General features: G+C 36.7%; 1 protein-coding gene across 1 annotated transcript in view; it reads right to left on the reverse strand.

Moving 5' to 3' along the window:
- Positions 1 to 21801, reverse strand: part of COL19A1 (collagen type XIX alpha 1 chain) — a 178408-nt gene that overhangs the window by 89984 nt on the left and 66623 nt on the right. Inside the window, exon 12 of the mRNA XM_030944776.1 lies at positions 3202 to 3255. Within this exon, the coding sequence (XP_030800636.1) occupies positions 3202 to 3255 (54 nt within the window). The remainder of the gene's footprint in view (positions 1 to 3201; positions 3256 to 21801) is intronic.

Genomic DNA, 21801 nt, shown 5'->3' on the forward strand with positions numbered 1-21801 from the left:
TTTATGTCTCAGGCACTTTAAAATACTGACACTGCTCTTTTCTCATTAATCGAATTCCAAAACTTTAAAGTGATATATTACTAGAATTCACTGGACCCTAGACCCTAAATTAAATCTACTATCTTCTAATACTTTTGTTCCTAACAGAATTCTCAGATTCTAGATATAAACAAAAATCATCACCAACTTCACTTTTTCAAACAATAGGATTATTCTCTTCCTATTCAAGTATTTCCTTACAATGCTAATACTAAGAGAACTCAAGAGTAAACAGACAGGTCCTGAGGGTGTGAGGTAAACAAAGATTGCTATTACAATAAGATGCAGGATCCCTTTAAAAATGATCATACTTCTGATTACCTTTTCCAATAAGCATAAAAAAATTAAAAAAACGTTTTCCATCTTTCCATTGAAAACCTGGGATTCTTTTATTGCTTACTGAACTTAAGAGGTTCATCTTTTGACATCAGGTATGTAAAGAATTAAATTTTATGTAGGAAAGTTTTAGAAAAGTCACTTATGGTATTACCTCCCCCAGCAAGAGAAATAAAAATAATCAGTTAAACACTTGCTTTAATATATACACTAGATTTTAATTTTAGATTTAACTTTTCTTTCCCCCACTTACAAGAAAGACACTATTCCTCTACCAGCTATGCATGACACATGCTGACAGATATGATAAAACTTGCTGTTTTGACTTACTTTTGCTGAAGGATTTAGTTTATGTCAGAAAATAGTAATTGGCAGTATCCCATGGCATTCATTCCTACCTGCACCAGTGATCAAGGAAACAACATGACTCAAAAAAAGTCTAAAAGTTTCTGTGATAAAGATCTTTTCACTTCAGATAAACAGGCAGACATATGGATATAACAGAGAACATATTCCACAGATAGTTTCATGGATATTTATATTGCAAATTTATCCTTATTCTGCACAGGCTATTGGTGTTTTTATATGTTTTTTCAGATAGTGTCTCTATGAAGCTTCATTTGTTACAGTGGACAGCATTATTACAGAATCACAGAATCATTAAGGTTTGAAAAGACTTCCAAGATCAAGTCCAACCTTTCACTGATAACCACCTTGTCAACTAGACCAGTCAACTCATAACTCCTCAGTTATAAAAGCACACAGGTCACATACCCAACGGTAAAACAAAATATCCACAAGAATGGTGAAGGGAAATAACATCTTAAAATGACAGGATTTTAGTGGCAGCAATGTGTCACCTGAGTTTAATGTCAAGTGACTAAAAGAGTCTCAAGGGATGAAAGAGATACTATTCAATCAAACTGGCTTTTCAACCTATGAAAGCAAATACCTGCTTAGAGACATGGACATGTACTACAGGAGGACTCTATTAGTAATATATTAAGTTATTTATAGCTACTCCTTAGGAAACTAAAAACAATGGCAACCACAGTAGTAGTATTTATAGCAAGCATTCATGTTGTCAGATGGATTTTGAATAATGGCCCAGGCTGGGACACAGCATTGTAGAACTTGGCTCAGATTACTGGAGAGATAAACTGGGAGATGTGCAGAACACTCAGATATATTCACAGTTCCCGCCTCGAAACCTGTTTCTCAATGAGATTAACTGAGCCAGTTAGCATGAGTGAGAGAAGAGGAAATTAAAACTTTCTAGGTATTTCATCACTACAGCCTAGTCTCCAAACCAGGTCTGGCTTCCCCTCTGACATGCTACTTCTTTCTAGCAAGAACTTTCTGTACAGCTAAGAAAACACAAGTTAGCAACAGCAAGCAAAAGTTTTCTGTGACACCTACTTTTCTGATTTTGATTAAGATACATTCAAATATGTTTCTACCATTTGTTCAAGGAAAAATGTTCAGTCGTCATCTTCAAGTTCTTTAGAGGATGGAAACCCTCACTCCCCCAGGCAGAGACAACACCAGCCATAAGGCAGTGCCACTAGCTTTAAGTGTTTTCAGGCTGTTTTTATACAGCACTGCAGATTACTCCAATGTAAGTAGATTAACTTGATTATTGCAGAAATATCAGATGTTACATTTCTGCTTGCAGAACAAGTTAGAGAGACACTGATTGAAACTAAGAGCCAATGCTACACAGACCTGTAAATTTAAAGACTGATATCTCTATGCAGAGTGATAACTGAATTCAAAGCATCTTATGTAAGCATTACTAAAAGAGAATTTTGTGTGGTTTCAAACAATAGAATGTTATACTGCCATATGCAGTTTTACTTCAGTTTTAATGTTTTAATGACAGTTTCCGTAATAATAATCTACCGTTTACTGACACATTGCAACAGTTCAGTAAATATTCAAAAATATAAATGTTCAGTATTTTTCACTTTCATAGTGCCACTATGTTAAATATGCCCTACAGTTAATTAGATACTTGGTATACCTTACCCTTCCTAAAAGGCTGATGCAACAAGACCTCATGTAGTAAAGAAGATCATGTAAGACCAACATAGAAATGTCACCAGAGCTATGGAAAGAAACACAGATGTGTTTTTTCCATGCTGTCAGCATATATGTATGTATGAGAGAAGTATACAGTTCACCTTTACAGACAGACAGGCTACAAGAGAATACCTCTACAAATACCTAAATGTAGTTTCAGCTTAGTATATAGTGCATGTTCTCACATGAAGGACATCTACTTAAAAATAGCCTGATTTACCCAGCATTAAATTATAATTACCTAAAACAGGAAAAATATTTTTATGGTTACAGTGTGCATGGAAAGCCAGGTGATGTAAAAAGTTGTCATAATTTTGTAGCCTGTGTTACTGCATTTTCAGTAGCCCCAGCTAGACTGCCTTAGTATTTTTGTGTTAAATGCTGAGCCTTTAATTCCTTTGGAAAAGCTGCTTAAAAAAGTATTTCTGAATGTTTTTTCCAAGTCCTGTATCTGGATTCTACTCCTAATGTCAGTCATTCCCCATCTGGGAGATGCTCTCTACCTTCAACAGAAATGCTTTGCACCCGGAGAGCCAAGATCATCCAGCATTAAAACCTAAAGCCAGGATAACCCCCATCAAGATCAAGAGGGAGAAGGACAGGAAGAGGGTATAAAGCAAACTTTATCAACAGGAATACCAAATTTCTAAATCCATCACTCTACTTACATGAAGTCTGAATTGCATTTCTTAACCACCCACCCAGAAGTTTGTAACTTGACTGTTTCATTGTGGTTCCATTTACCTCTGTTCCAGGAAGGCCTTCTGGTCCTGGTTCTCCTTTATCTCCTTTTTCACCCTAAAAGAATTAATATTTATTTTATTATATATACTCACGGCACATAATAACCCACAATGCTTTTAACAGCAAAAATATTTTACCATTCTGGTCTGTTCATGTACATGTACATGTACATTTCTGGATGCACAAGCAAAACTATTCCTTACATTTCAAAAGAAATTCTTTCCAAATAAATGTCCCTGAAAAATGTCTAGCACTCTGATAGGTACAGTTCTCTGTACTTCATAGTGTCATTGAACATCCATAAAGACTCACCACAGAAGAACATTCTTGTTTCTTGCTGTGTTTCAAGAATATGGTGGTGAAACAGAAATTTACATCAGGGAACAGTTTAGTTTTTGAAAATCATAATCTTAATATTGCATTCTTTTTTTTCATTCAGAGATTCAGTTTTGTTATCAGATGCCTAAAGTAAATGTTTATTTACAAAGTCCTCAGTATTATCTTTTGTCTTTGATCCCTACTGGTATATGGTATATGGTATTTGTCTTTGATCCCTACTGGTATATTTTCATTTGCACATGAAAAATGGAAAAAACTTTTGTTCTGAAAATTTTATTACAAGTATGAATATGAACAACATGATTTATCAAAAGAAAAAAGAATGGTGGGAAGGTTCCTTCAGAATTGACTATAGCTGGTTCCTGAGTTTGCTCATGAAATACTGACTACAAAACACAATAATCTTTGCAGAATACACGAAAGCGGTTCCATATTAACTCTAACAACCATGCTATCCTAGTTAAGACATATCTTATCAAAGTGAATAAAATACACCTGCTGAAGAAGCATAATTTAAGAGAGAATACCTCCAAGAAGCAACAAGCTTGAAGAGCTCTATAATTGAATCTCTGTCCCTCAAATGAAGCTTGTCAAATCAAAATAAGTAACCATGAAGTAACATAATTCTGATAGAAGTGCAAGGACTGACTTAATTAGAGTCCAAGCTCTTCACATAAACCAAAGAAAACAAAGAGCTCTTCACCAAATTTTCATTATCTCCAGGGGACTACATTTGTCTGAGCAGAACCTATTCATTATATCAGCATCATCTTCATAATTCTGTTAGGTAAATGGCATTGAGCTGAGATCATTCAGCTAACTGCATTTGTGACACAGCCCTGATTCAGAGCTATTTCTCCCATGGCAATGACAGAGGGCATTTCATCTAATAATCAGTTTTGCAAAATGAGTGTATGAGCATTGTTGAACAACTGAAGCCTACTAACAAATTAGCAGCAGCAAACTGTGAATTTAATAATCCCACTCCCAAGATGGCTTTGCTGATTCATTTTTTCCATTTTAATACATCTTGTTGATAAGAAACTTAATGCTATGCGTTAGCTTGAATCATACAGTTAAGGTTTTCCCTCAAGTATTCCCTTTCTTACTGGTCAAAAAAAACCTCCACCACATAAATCTGTGCATTTACTGCAAAGTTCAAATGACACCAAAAAGTTATAGGAATTTAACACTTATTATTTTACTATGTTTACACTATAGAGTCCTCTTTGGTCTATGGATTAAGACACTGGTTGAGAAAGTAATTTTCTTTCACTGTCAGTTTAAAAAAAACCCAGTTGAAATCCCAGGTGTACTGTTCTTTTTAAATAGCTCACTTAAACTTTTAGAACTGCAAAAGTGACATTTTACTTTTCATCACTGTGACATACTGAACACTTAATACTGCTTTCAGGGTATTTCAACTAGAATCAGTTACACTGCTGCAATCTTGCAACAGTTATAAAGGTACACTAATATATTTGACATAATATCTCCTTATCTGAATATATTTCTAGAAGATTTATAAATTTATGGAGCTGTTTTTTTATTCTATGGCTTGTGCATCTGCTTTCACTTTAAGAAAAATGATGCAAATATGTGCAGATTTGCTTCAGAAGTAGTAGCATCCTGTAAATGCCTTGATGCATAGGTGGAAACCTAAGGTGAAAGTTTCTTGTCATAACTTTTTATGCAATATCTACATTGCCATAAAAAGCTAAACAGAGAGCCTAGCTAAAAGATGCCAGTCCCCTCAGCCTCAATAATCATTTGCCTGGCTGTGAGATGAGCAGTATGTGGTGGTGAAATGCCTTTTCCTCTCCAGCAGGCAGACAGCGACTTCAAAATGCCACCAGGCAGCTCTAGACACACAAGTGTGGCTGGTGAGTACAGGGAAGAAAGAAATCCCCCATTCCTTATGATTTACACAATATTTGGGTTTAAGATGTTTCTCAGTTTCTTTGACAAAATGATAAAAAGCACCCCCCCCGTTAATGAGCCTTGGACCTCTGCAGAGCTCCTGGCTTTCTGCCAGGTATGCCACTTTACATGAACACACCAATTTTTTAATGGAGTACACAATTTGTACTTGCCAAGCCTATCATATGGAATGTCCGTGTTCTCTGTGAAGCCAGAATGCAAACCAAACAGAGGTCCAGTTTTTACAATTTATTCTCACAAGATCTGAGCCAAGTCATATTCATTTCTGTCTTTATGAAGCACACTATACTGCATATTTAACAGCTTCAAATCTAGCCAATTTGCAGAGTTGCTGAAGCCACTCTGCAGTGTAGAGGAGGCTGTTAATAATCAACATTATGGCTTTGTGACAATGTACCTTATAGATTAACAAAAAGAGAGAAAAATGCGTTGTCATATTATATGAAGTGCTCCTGCCTGCTAATACTACATTCAGATGGGACAATTAAAGACTATTTATTGCAAAAACAGGATGACAAAACTATGAAAGCATCAAGCCTTTTTTATTAGTTAACTAAAACTAACCCGATGTAACACTGAATTATTTGTATTTCTTCGGGTGCATTCTGCATTCCATTACCCCAATGGAACAAGCTGATGGGGTTGCTCCAGAACAACTGCTGGGAGGGATTCAGTCTGCTGTGTGTAATGGTGGATGCACTGAATTCAGTGATAGCATTCTTTAATTAGGGTCGGGGTACACCCACAGCCTCTGCAAAATGAAAGTACCAGCCTCCAACTCACTTGTCCACTTTAAGATTGCCTCATTTTCCTTGCACACTATTTCCCCCATGTTAGAATGGCAAAGTAATGTATTTGGAAATACAATACATTAAGACCTAAAAATTGAACTAAAAAGATAAAGATTTTTCTGCAACACTGCCCTCTTAATAATACAAATAAGAAATTCCTGGTATTAGTTTTTGGAAGAATTTTAAAGTGCCATTGTTAATTTACATTTGCTGAATTACTCTCCGAAGTACACAAGCTATATAATACCACTAAGTCAGTGTGAACACCTTCTAATTTTTAGCCTCTGAAATTCCATGATTTTACCTACATACCTTTAAGACAGTTATGATTTGTCATTTTTAATACTTTTTTCCTGTTATGTTACATATCTGTCTCAGCAGAATGTTCTACATGAATTTTATTTTCTTGTGACCACTTCTCCATAGCTTCTTTTAAATTGATCTTAGCTCATAATGATGCTTATTGATTTTTCTTGAGTAAGTTATGAATGAAAAAAATCTACACCTTCAGTTAAAAAAAAAACAACCTTTCTTTCTTTCTGATTTTCTGTTAGATGTCTGAAGAGCTAGGGTTATGAAGAGCTCCACCTCAATAATATTCGTACTGCCTGACCTGTAAATCTTCCAGAGAATATGGGATGGTATGCTTTAGGAAAGTGGCAATACACAGGGTGAAGCACCTCAGGACTGCTGAGAGACTGTACCATTTAAAAGGAGAGGAAAGCAAGGCAAACTAGTGATTTTGACTCAGTTTGGACTGGGAGGTACTATGCAAGGAAATCTAAGAGTGACACATGCAGCTCATTTCCAAACAGACTGTAACTCTGTAGCACATAGGAGTATTTCCTAAGCAGGATCAGAAGGGGACAGCATAATACATTGCAGAAATACACTTCTATTATAGAAAACAAAAATCAACAGAGATGATCAGGAAGGATGTCACCTTGAAGCCTGTGTCTTCCCAAGCCCATATATTTAGGATACTCAGACAAAGCAATAAATCAGGTGATCCCAAACTTTACGGAGATCAGACGGCTCAGTAGACACACTTATCAAGAAACAATGACCAAAAATCTGCTGATTCCAAACTGTCCCTTTGCTGTCTTGTGACAGAGTCCTAAACAAGTGTTGTGCCTGAACATATTGGATACCACATCAGGAGAAAGGTCTTTCCATCCTGCTTTTTTACATAGACTGAGCAATACTGAAAATATTCACAATGATTAATTATTACTTTGTGTCACACGTCACATTCCTAAGCAAGCTCTAAGCACTTCTAACCAGAGAGGCCATATAAAGGCAAATTACCTACTCTAAAGGCAAAACCTTAGGCACAGAACAATCTGAATCCAGGCCAGCCCAAGGCTCCAAAGCTGCACCAATGAACTGCCTCATTCTGTCAGCAGGAATAAGGCAGCCATCCATTTTTATTCTTTGTAGAAAAACCTTAAAATGGATCAATTAGAACTGCAACCAAAGATAAAACCAACCCAAAAAACCCCAACTCAAACCCCAAGTCCAGTAGAAGTTTCAGTGTAGTGCTCTCCAATGGAGATACCCAACGCACAGAGAACAAGAATAACCCCTGCAGCTCTACTGCAGAAAAATATCTGGATATTGTCGTGGATCACATAGTACATGGAAATCTGTAACACAAAGACATTTTTAAAAGGCTAAACTCCATTCTCCATTTGTCAAATGCAAGCTGAAAAAACCCCAGCTATTCTGGTTTACTTGCCACTGATGAGAAAAGTGAAAAATAACACCTAGTTCAGGGCATCATATTTTTCTACTCTTCTCCAAGCTAGAATGACAGAAAGTGTGAAAAATAGTTAGGAGGTAAGAATGAACACAGGACACGCTGATGGATCTCAAATATGGGAAAAAATGTTGTAAGTGGGACATCAATGTTTCCATACTGATAATACAAATAATAGATTTAATTTGTAGCCAAATGGGGTGTGGAGGGAAGAATTTGTGTTAAAAAGGCAGAGAAGTACTGTAATGATCTAAGATTAGAATGAATTTGCCTTAACTGTAGATTTTGCTTGAGAATGCTCTAAGCAGACTTGACGATTCTCCATTGTATGTGCATCTTCCTGCAGGTGAGGCAGATATAGCCCTGGACACCATTTCAGGATAACATTTCGTCCCCACTCATCCCCACTGCTCCAGGGTTCTGCTATGATTGCTCTCTCTTAAAAATGTGTCAAAGTCACGTGTTGAAATAGTTTTAGCTTTTCTTAGGATGGTGTCCTTGCTGAGTGGAGATTACAGCGTTTGCAGATACCTGTCTTAAGGAGTCAAAGCTCTCTCATTTAGCAATGTCTCCTTTTATCATAAAGGTGTTGAAAGACAGACAAACATTAATACAAATGCCAACAATATACAGAATAACAATATAATCGAGATGTTTGCTCTGTCCATGTGCCATTACTGCCAAGCACAATGATTGAATGAGTTCAGAGACACAGAACAGCAAAATAAAAATTAAGCCAAGTAACACAGGCAAAAAAGGAGTGCAGATAAACATATTCTGAAGAGCTAGCAATCTCTTTGGATTGAAGGACTGTATGCACATTCATTCAAGTAGCTTAGGCATGCATTCCTTTCTCATACATTCCGTATGAAAGTTCAACTCTCCCATGGCAGCACCCACAAACACTGATTTCTAAAACAGTCTATTAATTCCATAGCACCTTGACAGGCAATAAAGTGTCCTCAGTCACAGTCTTATTGAAAACTGTTATAACATAGGCTACAGAACTATGACTGAGAACCAAGCCTTAAATAATGTCCAAAACTATTCTTCCACAACTAGAAAATGCCACAGCAAGTTTACCAGCAATGCCTTATTGAAAACACAGGTGAAGATTCCTATGATCTCTTAATGTGTTCCTTACTAAATCTCATCTTGGTTATTATCTTCAGTGTAACCCTATCCTGGGGAAATCGAAGAGATTGCCTAACATTCCCTAGTGCTGACCAGAGCCATTAAAGATCATTAATGAAATGAATACTAAAAGGGATTCAGATGTACTGTGGTAAGTGGAAAAGATAAGATACACAGAACACCGTTTCACCTAAGAGATTTGGTAAGGTAAAAGAAACATAAAGACACAACTTCATCCTTCTGGGTAATAGATATTAGCCAGCATAAGAAAAAATACTGAGATTCTGGCTAACTCTTGCTTGCTACAATGTATGCAAATCTAATCACAATCACATATTTAGTTTGTTTTTCAATAATAAACGTCCCAACATAAATAATTAATGACCTAATCATGCTTAAGATGCTCACACTGGCATTTCTTTCTGCCACATGAAATTTAGATTTTTTATTTTGCAAACTTTGCTTTGCATGCTATCCTGCCACGGCTCATGCTGTCATGACCATTTCAATTTCTTTTTTCTTTTCCTTTAAACCTTTGAATGTCAAGGAGAAAAATACTAACAAAATCAACAATCAAAACTCCACTCTTTATGGTAATTATTTGATCATTTATTCCCAGACCTAACTTGATAGAAAAATTCTTAACCCAATATTAAAGCTTTATTCATAGAAATAAGAAAAATAGTACAACCTAAAACATGAGCTATCTGAAAGCAGAGTTTCAATCTCCTAGATAATATGTATTCTTAACATTTACTTGAATATATTAATACTCTCTTCAAAAAGTATCACCAGTCAAGCAAAATGTGTTTATAAGCAAGAGTCACAAAGCTTTTTCATGGCGATCTTCATTTTCAAACCCTACTTTGTACTTCTGTGAAAAAACTTTAGTGGGTGCAAACAGTAGTCTAACTCCCCAGAAAAACCCAGAATACATTTTAAAAACTCAAAAAACCATCATTCTGAATATTAATGAATATCCTATTCTTTACTCACTCCATCTGGCTGAGCTCTGCAATAAATTCTACACACAGAATACCATTCCAGTTTAAAAATTGGTGAACTGGATATAATTTATTGTGCTCTACCCTTCCTCATAATCCAAAAGCAAAAGCCTTTCCAAACTATAAAGACTCCTGAATTCAGTCAGACAATTCATACATGCATCTTTCCATGCAGAGGCCATGAAGGGAACACTCATGGTCCAGTCTTCCTCTCCTTCTACAGTGTCTCTGGCTAATCTCATCTGCAACTATAAAATCAACAATCATTTCTGTGAGTCATCAGTTACATCCAGACTTGACTACTTGCCAAGAGGATGTCTTAACTTTCCAGTACCTCATATCTAATCTATGTTTGAATTGTTTTAAATATTTCTTTCAACATTTTTTACTTGAGGAAGCTTCCTCTTCTTGTCATTGTAAAAAACACTAATTCTGTGGGTCAGCAAGAACTGGAATTATCTTGAATTGGGTCTCTCAGATCCAATCCACATCCAGACCACAGACAACATGTTTTTCATCCCTCTACAGAGCTTCCACTTTGATCCAGGCTATTTTCACAAATAGTCCCTCATCCTGCTCTCACCTACCCATGAGGATTGTCACAGTTAAAACTCCAGTCATCATTTATCTTCTCCTTTGATGGTTCTCATGCACACACACTTAAATACCAGAACATCTAAGTGTAAAATTCAGTGCACAGTTTGGCATTGCAGGGTTTATATAAGGTCATACCATTTATTTTCATACAGTAACCACTCCCTTCAACTCAATTTTTCTCTAGTTTTATGAACACAATATCTGCACAATAGATGCAGCATCATTTTTTGTACTATCTATTTTTTAATTAGCCAGTCAGGTCTGGTTGTTCTGCAGGTATCCATCTTCTGTCTTAATTCTTACATTTTAGTTATAATAACCCTTGTATTAATTTAATACATGGTCCACTCTGTCTTTGTACATTGCATAGCACATGGGAATCATAATACATGTCTCAGCTTGCACAAATCCCTGAGTTATTACAGAGTTTTGTTCTTACATCGCTCAAGAACAAAACTAATAGCTGAATTTGGCTCTGTTTCCCCTCACTGATCTTCCCAGTAATTTTAAACTTAAGTATCTTGTGTATCTATCACTAGATTAAAACCTCAAAAGAAAGAACTATCTCAATAATGAGCAGATTATTTTTCCATTTCTTAAGTAAATACTAGAAATGGATTTGACTCGCAGCTACAATTGTTTAAAATTCTATCTGCCTTTTAGTGGGGAGGTTTCTGTTTATAGCGGGTTGGTGTTAGTGTCGAATGAAGATTTTTCCGTAGGAGGAATAAACTAGTTTCTTTTCAGGGCTCGTCCCCTAAGGCAACTGAAAGCCAATCTGTTCTTGACATCAGTTGACAAATAGTATTGCTTTCACAGAACGTAGTATTTTTTAGACACACATGCTTTCATGGTTTTGGCAGGGGATTGCTATTGTTATTTATACTCTAAAAGATGTTCTGCAGATGGTTAAAGCCACATCAAGTGTTTGCACAAGCTGATGGACTGCTACGTCTTTCCTGCCAAAGGCTGCACCTCTAGCTTGATTTCTGTCACATGATAACCAGAATAATAACCTTTCCTGTAGCTGTGACTATTAACCATGTTCATCAGGCCTACACAGAAAGCAGTATCAGTTTTCTCTATTTCCTTAGACTACAATAAGTAGTTTATTAATGGCATAGAAATCCATCCTTTGTATCCAGGAAACTGGTGTTTCAATAAAGCTCTCACAAACCCTGGTACAGTTTAAAGATGTGGCATGTTCAGTCTCCTAATGGGTATTTATCTGAGGTGGAGACTTGATCAGTTCAAAATACACCCACCTTGCTCAGTCAGACTTCACTAAGGTCAGTTCAAAATGTAATTAGAAAAGTAGGAAATTTCTGTCTTTTGCATAAAACTTAGTAAATAGAGATTTAATACAGGAAATTTTCTCCGCTTTTGAGAGGATCAAAATAAACAGCTCCCACCTTCCTGGCAACTGTCCATACAATCAGCCCATATAGGTTCCATGGGTACCATCACAGAAAAATTACATTTCTCTTCCAGCTGAACCACTGTGCTTTGAAGGGTGGAAAACCACTGGGTCTAGAATAAATAGGTGGGACAATATTCTGCTGCTGAATGGGAGGAATTATCTTTAGAAAGGTCATCCTGGAAAATCCAAACTGTATCTACTGGCCAGCTACCAACAAAAGGAGTTTAACTTACTGCTAGCCTTCAATAGGTACATAAAGTGCTACCAGGATAAAGTCTTTTTCTTTCTCTGTGCACAATATATACTGGCCTCAGCATATCAGAAAGATCAGTGATATGTTCCCTGTAGACATCTAAGACAACTCAGTCTTCACCTACTTTTCACCTGCTGTCACAGAAACTCTCAGCAGGTGTTGCAAATTAGCTGCTCTTCTAATTCAGCTTCTTTGGCTTCTCAAACTGAAATTTAACAACACACAAGATGACAAATGTGCATACTGTAAAAAGTAGCATCATAAAGCTGCTGACTGGGTTAGCTACATTAGCACATCCTTCTGTACAATTTACCATTCTTGAACTTTTTTGCAGATCCTTTATAACAGCCTTTATACCCTTGACTTCCATGCCGTGTTATGTCAGGTCTTCTTCAAAGTATTTTTTATTTATGCCCAGATGAGCACAGAGCGTGGCACAAAAGACATGATTTATGGAGAAAATGGCAGAGAGTACTAGATATTAACACTGTATTTTGTTGGAGTCATTCCAAACCTACACCGAAGCAGCTCTAGTCTGGTTTCATGAATTCAAGAGCCATTAGAAATTGCAGCACCTTAGGCTTGTTCCCAAAGTACATCTTTCAGAGTAGCTTCATCCAAAAAGAATTATACTGCTGTTCTCCAACTCCAAAAGTCATCCATATAGGTCTGCAGCACCTTTTAGTCACTTAAATATGCCTATTCTTCTGAATTACATTGGTTGCTGAAGAATAGCCACATACCAGTCTGGAGAAACAGAATGTGCTGGGATATAAACCCAGTAAACAGAGGCACTTTTTTGGTCTAAACAGTTCCCTGGCTTGTTTCTTTTACTAGGAATCACACAAACAGTTGCAATAGCAGTGCACAGGGACACTGGGGATAGCAAGAAGCAACTGGAAAGGAGGAGATTGGGAGGAAGACCATTTTTATCACTGATAGTATTACGTTAATAAACATCAACTACTGCTAAGTGGAGGGGAAAAAGTGCTTTGGAACTTAAATATACTTCATGATGTATATTGCTGACTTTTCAGTAGTAGCATCCACATCTGTCTTTGCAGGTTGTAGAAAGATTCCCCTGCTCATATGCACACACTGAGTTCTATTTTTAGTATATTAATGAAAACAGTTCTGTCATCTCCTCCTCTTCTACAGTGACCAATGTCTGAATCCACTTTGTTGTTTCTTCTTTCATCACATTGTTCATGAGTTCTAATCCTTTTCCTCATTGAAAACAACTCTCACTCAAAGTTGCAAAAACTCACATACAGAGTCCATTGACTTAAACTTGCCTAAGAAAAAGAGGATAGATTAAGATGACATAAAAGGAAGAAATTGTTTGCTGTCAGGGTATTGAGGGACTGGAACAGGCTGCCCAGAGAATTTGCCCAGTCCCTGCAAGTGTCCAAGACCAGTATGAATGGGGCTTTGAGCAACATACAATCTATAGTGGAAGATGTCCTTGCCCATGGCAGGAAGATTGGAACTAAATAAGATTTAAGGTTCCTTCCAAATCAAAACATTCCAAGATTCTGTGATTTCATCTACAAATTTGCGTCCTTGCATTCATACCTATTTAATAAATATTAAATAAAAGAATTTTTAAAGAGGTCTCAAAGTAGGAGGCTAAACTATAAGAACTACAAGGCTCCATAAGCATGTATGCAATTTCTGCTAAATGTCATTTTCAAATATTGCAGCATCAATACTCTTTATTAAATTATCCTATTTTTTCTTCTTCTCATTAGATACCTGTCAGTACAGTCTTTTTCATAAAGAATAATCCTCTGAAACAGTTCTTGGTTGCTAAATGTGTGCTAAATGTGCACCATGTGTTACAGGTTAAAATTTTTACATTAATTTTAGATAATTACCATTTATTAGCTACCAGTCAAAAAGCTTACAGCTTTTTTTCCAAACTAGCAAGTGCTTTCTCTAGGCATTACAGCTGTAATAACATCCAGTCGTCCATCTCTGGATATGTCTTCACAGAAATTTCCAAAAGTGGCACAGAAGGCACAGAATGTACTAGACGCAGTACATTCAAAGGACTCAGGACTCTGCTCACACTGTTAAACCTCATATCTCAACAGAATGCCCCCTAAGGAAGCTGCAGTGCTTCTGATACCCCAGATAGCTCATCAGAGCTGGCACGGCTGTTTGTGCAGAGCCTTTCTTGCCCAGAGATCCACATCTGAGCCTACCATGCAAGAAGCTTCCTACATTGTGGATGAAATTGGGTGAAACTGGAATTTGCAGAGCTTTGTGGACCAAAGTAAATTACAGAACCACAGAATATTCTGAGTTGGAATGGACCCACAGGGATTATCAGAGTTCTGAACTCTGTCAGGCTCAAGTTGCTTTTGAAAAATTATACTCAATATGCGCAAATTACCATTTTCAGAGCTTAAGTTAAAGATACCTTTCTAATGCCAAAAGCCCTCCATACCTGTCAAATTTCGATGTTTCTAGTCCAAGGCAGAAAGAGGGTGAGAGTCCACACCAGCATTTATGTATTACAAAAATCGGTTTTCCACTAATCTTGTTCCCAGCAAGACTTGGAGTGTTTACACTCAAAACCGTTTTGAAGTACACAATAATCTAGTCAATATACCAAATTATAAAGGATGAAACAGTTGAGGATGAACTATGACAAACTCAATACAGTCATTATAAGATGAAATGACATGGCAAAAGGACAATGAAGTTCAGCGTAGCTATACATCAAATGATGTACGCCTATGTAGCCATAACACCTGTGAATACAAACACAACTTCCTAAATGGAGTGACTTTTAGTGACCAGTTCAAAAGGATCAAGAATGAGATCTTGAGACCACACTCAAAGCTGAAGAGAGGATAGAAAAGTCCCTGTGGGGAGACAAGAAGGCACAGAGGATAAACCAAAGAATTTCACTGTGATATTACATAGACTGAAGTTCTTGTCTTTTCCACCTTTAAACACTGGAGCAGAACTCAGTAATATCCAGAAGCAACTAGTAAGGATGATCCAATAGAGAACATATTTCATAGTGGGAGACACTAATTGCTATTCTTCAATTTGAAAGAGACAGCTCAGGAATGTGTAACAGATGCTTATTGATTCTTAATTGATACTGAAAAGGAGAAAAGGAACCTTCTGAAAGAAGTAGGGGACGCCAAATCAAATTAAGAGGAAGCTGGTTTCAAATAAACTAAAGGAAGTGTTTCTTCAAACACAAAGATAAACAATGTAATTCCTCACCACAGGACATTGCAGATGCTCAAAGTTTACATGAATCCAGAAGAAAACTGTACTTTCTAGTGGGAGAAAAGTCCATTGAAAACTACTAAATTCACTGAAAACACATCTGCTGAGATGCAGTGTCAAATAACTGAAGGCTGGAAGAGTACTGTACTTGCTTACTTTGTCCTTACATTTATCACCAGGGCCCCACTTCAGGTTATCATTAGAACAGGATGCTGAGCCTGATGAACCTTTAATCTGACCAAATGGGCATGTGTAAGTAAATTAAACAGTGATAGATCTTGGGATCTGGGACTTGGTCATCTATATCATTTAATTGAGACCAGCTGTGAAGATTTTTTGCAGACATTTCAATGAGTCCAATTAGCATTTCCTGATATAATTCCCAGGCACAGTTCAAAAGCTAGGGACGATTTCCAACAGACACTTTTGATTAAGCCCGTTTGAAAGGGCAAGAGTATTAAACAACAGGGAGATGGACAGATCAAGCCACGTACCACAGAACTACCTGATAAGCCCTGGTAATATTCAGCTTACTAGGATGCCAATGAGCCTGCATTTATTTCAGGGAGAGAAACAAAAGAAAGTGCAAAGAGGTGGCTAAATTGTTACAAGATGAGAAAGAGAAGTCTTGAATACTTCTCTTTATAGCATTAGGAGACAAGTATGAAAAATCTTTGTTCACATTTATATTCAGCTGGTAAAGCACTCAGTCTTACCTGCATGAAACAGGATTTCAAGGATTTCAACTATTCTTCTCCCTGCCCCAAAAAAGCATCTGCACTGATGGTTAGCACAGGTAAGAGACAAATTTTAAGCACAGTGGCACAAACTCCACTCACATCCAAACAAACTAGGGAACAGGACCCTAAGTCTATAATGCCAATTGCACATTCTTCTATTACTCCAAGAACATTAAGACCAGGTAGTGTCCATGGTTGCACCAAGATTTGCAGTTTATGGAACTTACTCTTCTAACCTTTTGCTCAGACCAAAGCATTTCTAGCAGAATCTACAGCTCATAAATAGAAGCACTCTACAGTGTTACTAACTGCTTAACTTAATTGTATTTTTTAGCATTTTTAATTATAGACCTTTGTCTTCCATCTATGCAAAATAGCTTCTATTTTTCAAGTAAATTGGAAGCTTCCGCAGTACTTGAGCTGTCTGGTTTTACCACTGAAATTTATGTTACAGACATTAAAATACTAGAAAAATAATGACTAGCTTCAAACCAGCATGTTAGACCTAGGAAAGGTGATTCTTTCTTCTTCATTTCCTTATGCTTATTTAAGAAAAGCATATTGAAGACTGAAACAAAAGACTACACCTGGGGACACCCTGGAAGTTTATAGCCTTGTGTGTTCTGGATGGATAGAAGGTAGACAGAGGAGTATTTTATTAGGTGTGAGAGGATGAAGTAGAAAATGTTGAACCTCCAGGAAATCTTCTTGACACTAAGATCTATTAGGAATTGTCTTCTCAAGGAAATAGATGAAGCCCTATTTCCTGGGATAATTCAAATTGTACTTCAGAAAATAGTAAATATATACAAAGAACATCCTGCGTTTAGAAGAAAATTGGGCAGATGAAATTTTTTTCTACATTTAGGCTGGACAAGCCCCAGACTCCTCTCTTCTCATATGGATACACAGGCTAAAGCACAATTAAGACATGCAATATGTAATGTAAAAAGGATGGAACTCTGGAAATAATAACTAACTATCATAATAGTTTTATTCTCAAAGTTTCCCTTATTCAAATACATATAACTTTTTAATTAGTATCACTTTACTGAGAAATATTAAACACAGAATTATAGTAAAATAATAACTTTATTAGAGATCAAGTGCTTACAAGTGCATATCACAGCACACAGACTGCAACATAGCTCATGTCCAATGACATTCAGTTTTGAAATCCTCTACTTCAAGTGTGAGAAAAAAGGGAATATGCTTAATGAAGGAAAAAGTCTTCTGAGTCTTCTGAGATATCAGTGAGTTCTGTGATTTCATTATATAACAGCACACCTTGCCTCTCTGATTTAAAACACAAAGAGGGATTTTATACTAGCATTTTGAAATAGCTAAACAAGGCAAAGAATTTAGCCTTGCTCTCTGAAATGACTCCCAGCTCTGTGAAATGACCAGTATCTATTAGTGACAAACAAGTCATGTTTGCTTAGCTATAATCAACATGTAAATGTGTTGGCTTTTCTAGCACCACTTTTTCAAATAAAATTCAGATTTGTTCCACATATACTGAATGCTAAATGTTATTGAAATCTATATGGAGTTCATGTTTCATGTGTCCCAGAAAATTGAATTCTCAGTGTTCTAGCTCATTTACAGAAAGAATCATATCTGTAAAGTGTACTAATGAAAATACATATTCTAACCAAAAATGTACACAAGACAACAGAAAAAGTGGGGGACCTGGTTAAAGAGCACTAACTGGAGTGACCAAAGGAAGCAATAACCAGGAGGAAAGAGAAATAATTACAGATTTAAAAAAAGGAAAACAGTATCTTAGAGGTTATTTGTCTAATTTGGGTATTTAGGGTGGACATTAGACAAGTTCTTCACAGAAGGAGTGACTGGACATTGGAATGGGCTGTCTAGAAAGGTGGTGGAGTCACTGTCCCTGGAAGTGTTTAAAAAAAGACTGGATGTGGTACTTGATGCCATGGTCCAGCTAATAAGGTAGTGTTAGGTCATGGGTTGGACTCGATGGTCTCAAAGGACTTTTCCCACCTAGCTAACAGGCACTGGGCCTGTTCCAACCCCCAAGTGATGCACATACTTCTAGTATCAAAATAAGTAATAATAAATAAGATTTCAACCTGTGCAAATTTCAAGATAGGTCTGAGATCTTGAAACCAGCAGAGGTTGAAATCCAGACCCAAACCTGTTAATCAGGCCAGATTGCTCAGGGCTTGCCTTGAAAGCCTCAAGGAAAAGTTGCTGCTGGAAAACCACTTTGGGCAACTTGTTCCAGAGCTTTACAGTCCTATCACAGAAAACTATTAACTGGACATAAAAAACAAACAAGTATGTATGTTCAAAAAGAAATGGTCTTGCCATTCTCTGTGCTTATTGAATTAGAAATAAATGTAAGGGATACCTTGCATAATTTTGATGCTATTAACAGAAAATGACAAAGTCATTTAAGATAATCTCCTCTTGTGTGTTTTCATGAAGAAAGTCTTTAATTTATTCCCTTTTGTGTTACCAGGATAAAAACTGCATACCACTGGAAGAGGAAATTACTTCTGTAATAACAGTGTTAAAATTAAAAACCCTTTCCTAATGGCTACACAGCATCTTCCTTGCTGCATTTTCAGCCCACTGCCCTGCATGCACTACAGACACACAGATCATTTCCTTCCTCCTTTGCAGCAATGTTATGTATTTGAAGGCTGTTCACATATTTTCAGCTGACTCTACACTTAGAGTAAATCATGCAGTCCTTCCTCAAGGGTTCTGTATTCCTGAGCACCAGTCATTCCCAGTGCATGCCTTCAAACTGAAGCCATATCAACACCAAATAGCACTTTTTAATAGGACTTTTTAATTAGTGTTGCAGACAATACTTCACTTTGGAACATCTTAGTCTTTCAGTTGCAATTTCATTTTTATTTTTAGGCTATATTTCTGATTTACAAAGAACATTCTGTATTTTAAAGCTTTCTTCTAGTTAATATCAGTACCTTCTGACTTCCTATCATCATGAAATGTAATAGCCATATTTTCTATCCCATACTGTAAAATTAAAATTCTAAGCAATCTTAGAAGGAGAACAGATCCCCATGATATAGTTTGCCTACTTGGCAGCAAACCAATTAAAACTGCTCTCACCATATACTTTTTCAGTTACGCTATAAAAGGGTAAACCAATGTTTTTGTTGCAGTTATAAGACTATCACATAAGAGTGTCATTATCTATGTAACACAAAGAAAACAGAATACAAAGGAGAATTAATATAAATTCATAGTGAGAGTATATTTCCCTTGGAGGGAAAACTTGCAACATAACACCGGCACTTCTTGTACCACTGTTGGCTTTTGTAAGAGAGAACCAAGTTCAGCCATGACCAAAACCAGAACAAGACTTTTGGATTCCTCAAGAGGAACCAAGTGTGGCAGAGAAACCCTTAAACAGCATAAAGGAATCTCCCTCAATAATTTACATTATAGATGCTTCCCATAACTGTAATGTACAAATGATCACGCACTGTCACCTCAGCTGTCTCTGTCTCTCTGGTGTCCCCAAGGCTTGCTCTGCCAAAGCAGAACCTAATACAAAAAAACAACTATTTTCATTTGATAAAATGAGGTATAAGATTGGGTTGGTTTCAAGTATTTAATCCTAGGAAATTACGGGGTCACTAAACCAAAAGTAGAGAGAGGATGGTTCATTTCCATGTACCTCCGTGGGGAGTCTGGAATGGTAAATACCCCAGGCTGAGGTAGCTGTGCCCCACCCTCGGTGATATACAAAACAGTGCGTGCAAAAATTTTGTTTCTTAATATGCAATACTAGGTAAAATTTTGGGTAATAGGAAATTTTTCATTTTCAGGCTTTGTAATCATGTTTGTTACACACAAAGTAGTATAACTATTTCATTTTGTGCTGCTATGTTAAAATGCAAATGTGTTGAAATTTTTTTTATACTGGAGTTTAGTAGCTGAAACTCTACATTGTTATTCTTAAAAAATTATTTGAATTAAAGCTGAACTGAATAACTGCTAAAGACCTACTTCCCATAGCCTTAAAACACATGCTTCCCACACAAATATCATGTGTACCTTCTGATGAGACTAGCCCAAATTATTTTTGAGTAATGACTGGTAAACAAAGAACCTTCCACTCTTATATTTTCTTTAATTTGAAGGGCAGTTGAATGCAGCATTAATAAGAAATTACAGTAAACATAATAATAAACACTGGGAGTATTTTTAAATGGGACTTTTTAATTATCATCTGAGTTTATGAGACAGAAAGAAACAAAATGGTCTAAGCATGCTGGTTTGGTTTCCACATAAGAAAAACGTAATTACCAGTGGTTGGGTCATTTTATCTCTCCTTTAAAATAAGGGAAATCAAGCAAAGAGAATGGCAGCAACAGCTGGAACCATGTGCCTGTGCTCAAACACAGTTTATTCATAAAACTCGAGGAGAGCACAGCACAGCTGCAGAGCAATTATGGGGAGGGGAAAAAAAAAATCCACAAACCCTTCAGAACTGATGAATAATGATACTACCAAGGAAATAAGATCTGTCATTGGAGTCAGAAACACTCAAGCTTAACAAGTGGGTTTTTTAGAGGCTGAATCCTCACATTATAAATGTTAGTTGCTATGGATGCTGGTTTTTACTTCTGATACTTCTTCCTTCTCAGCTACTGGGATACTTCCTCCTGAAAAAACCTCCACATTTTAAATCTGCTTCAATTCTGTTAATCCATAGTATGCTTTCTTTAAAATATGAACACTGGAAAGCTGTCTCACACTTCTGAAGAGGTATGGTGGGTGAGTGAATATATCCATGTCCAAAGCAGCCTAACTCACAAATATATTACACTTTTTTAAATTCAGAAGCTGCCACCTACTCTCTATTTTCATCAGTCTGAATATTGCCAGAATAGCAGCTTCTGTCATTCTTCATCTTTATGATATATAAATCCAGCAGAAATGCTTTTCCGCACCCTTTTTAGATAGACAGTGGGCTGAAGCCCAGAGAAACTACTTGTTTCAAGAAAAGATTCTTATTTCAGGTTGCCTAATCCAGACCAGACAAAACTAGTGAGAAACCAGTAACCAGGCATGAACATAGCTAAGAACTGAAATTACAACCATAAAGTATCACCACTATTATTTTAATTCCTATTAGACAAGCTGGTGTCCAGCTCTTTCTTCCACTTGGACCTTAACACACTTTTTTGCCTTTGATTGATGACCTAGGAAAACTTACCTGTCAGAGATAACACAAGAAGATTGGGTTGCATCATCTGATACCACCTAATGCTGGCATTTTATCAGCCAAGACAGCCTTCCACAAGGCCAGTTTAGCTCCCGTTTTAGTACAGGCTATTGAACTATTTCCTGCCATTG

The sequence above is a fragment of the Camarhynchus parvulus genome, chromosome 3 (assembly GCF_901933205.1).
Source record: "Camarhynchus parvulus chromosome 3, STF_HiC, whole genome shotgun sequence".
Classification (NCBI taxonomy): Eukaryota; Metazoa; Chordata; class Aves; order Passeriformes; family Thraupidae; genus Camarhynchus; species Camarhynchus parvulus.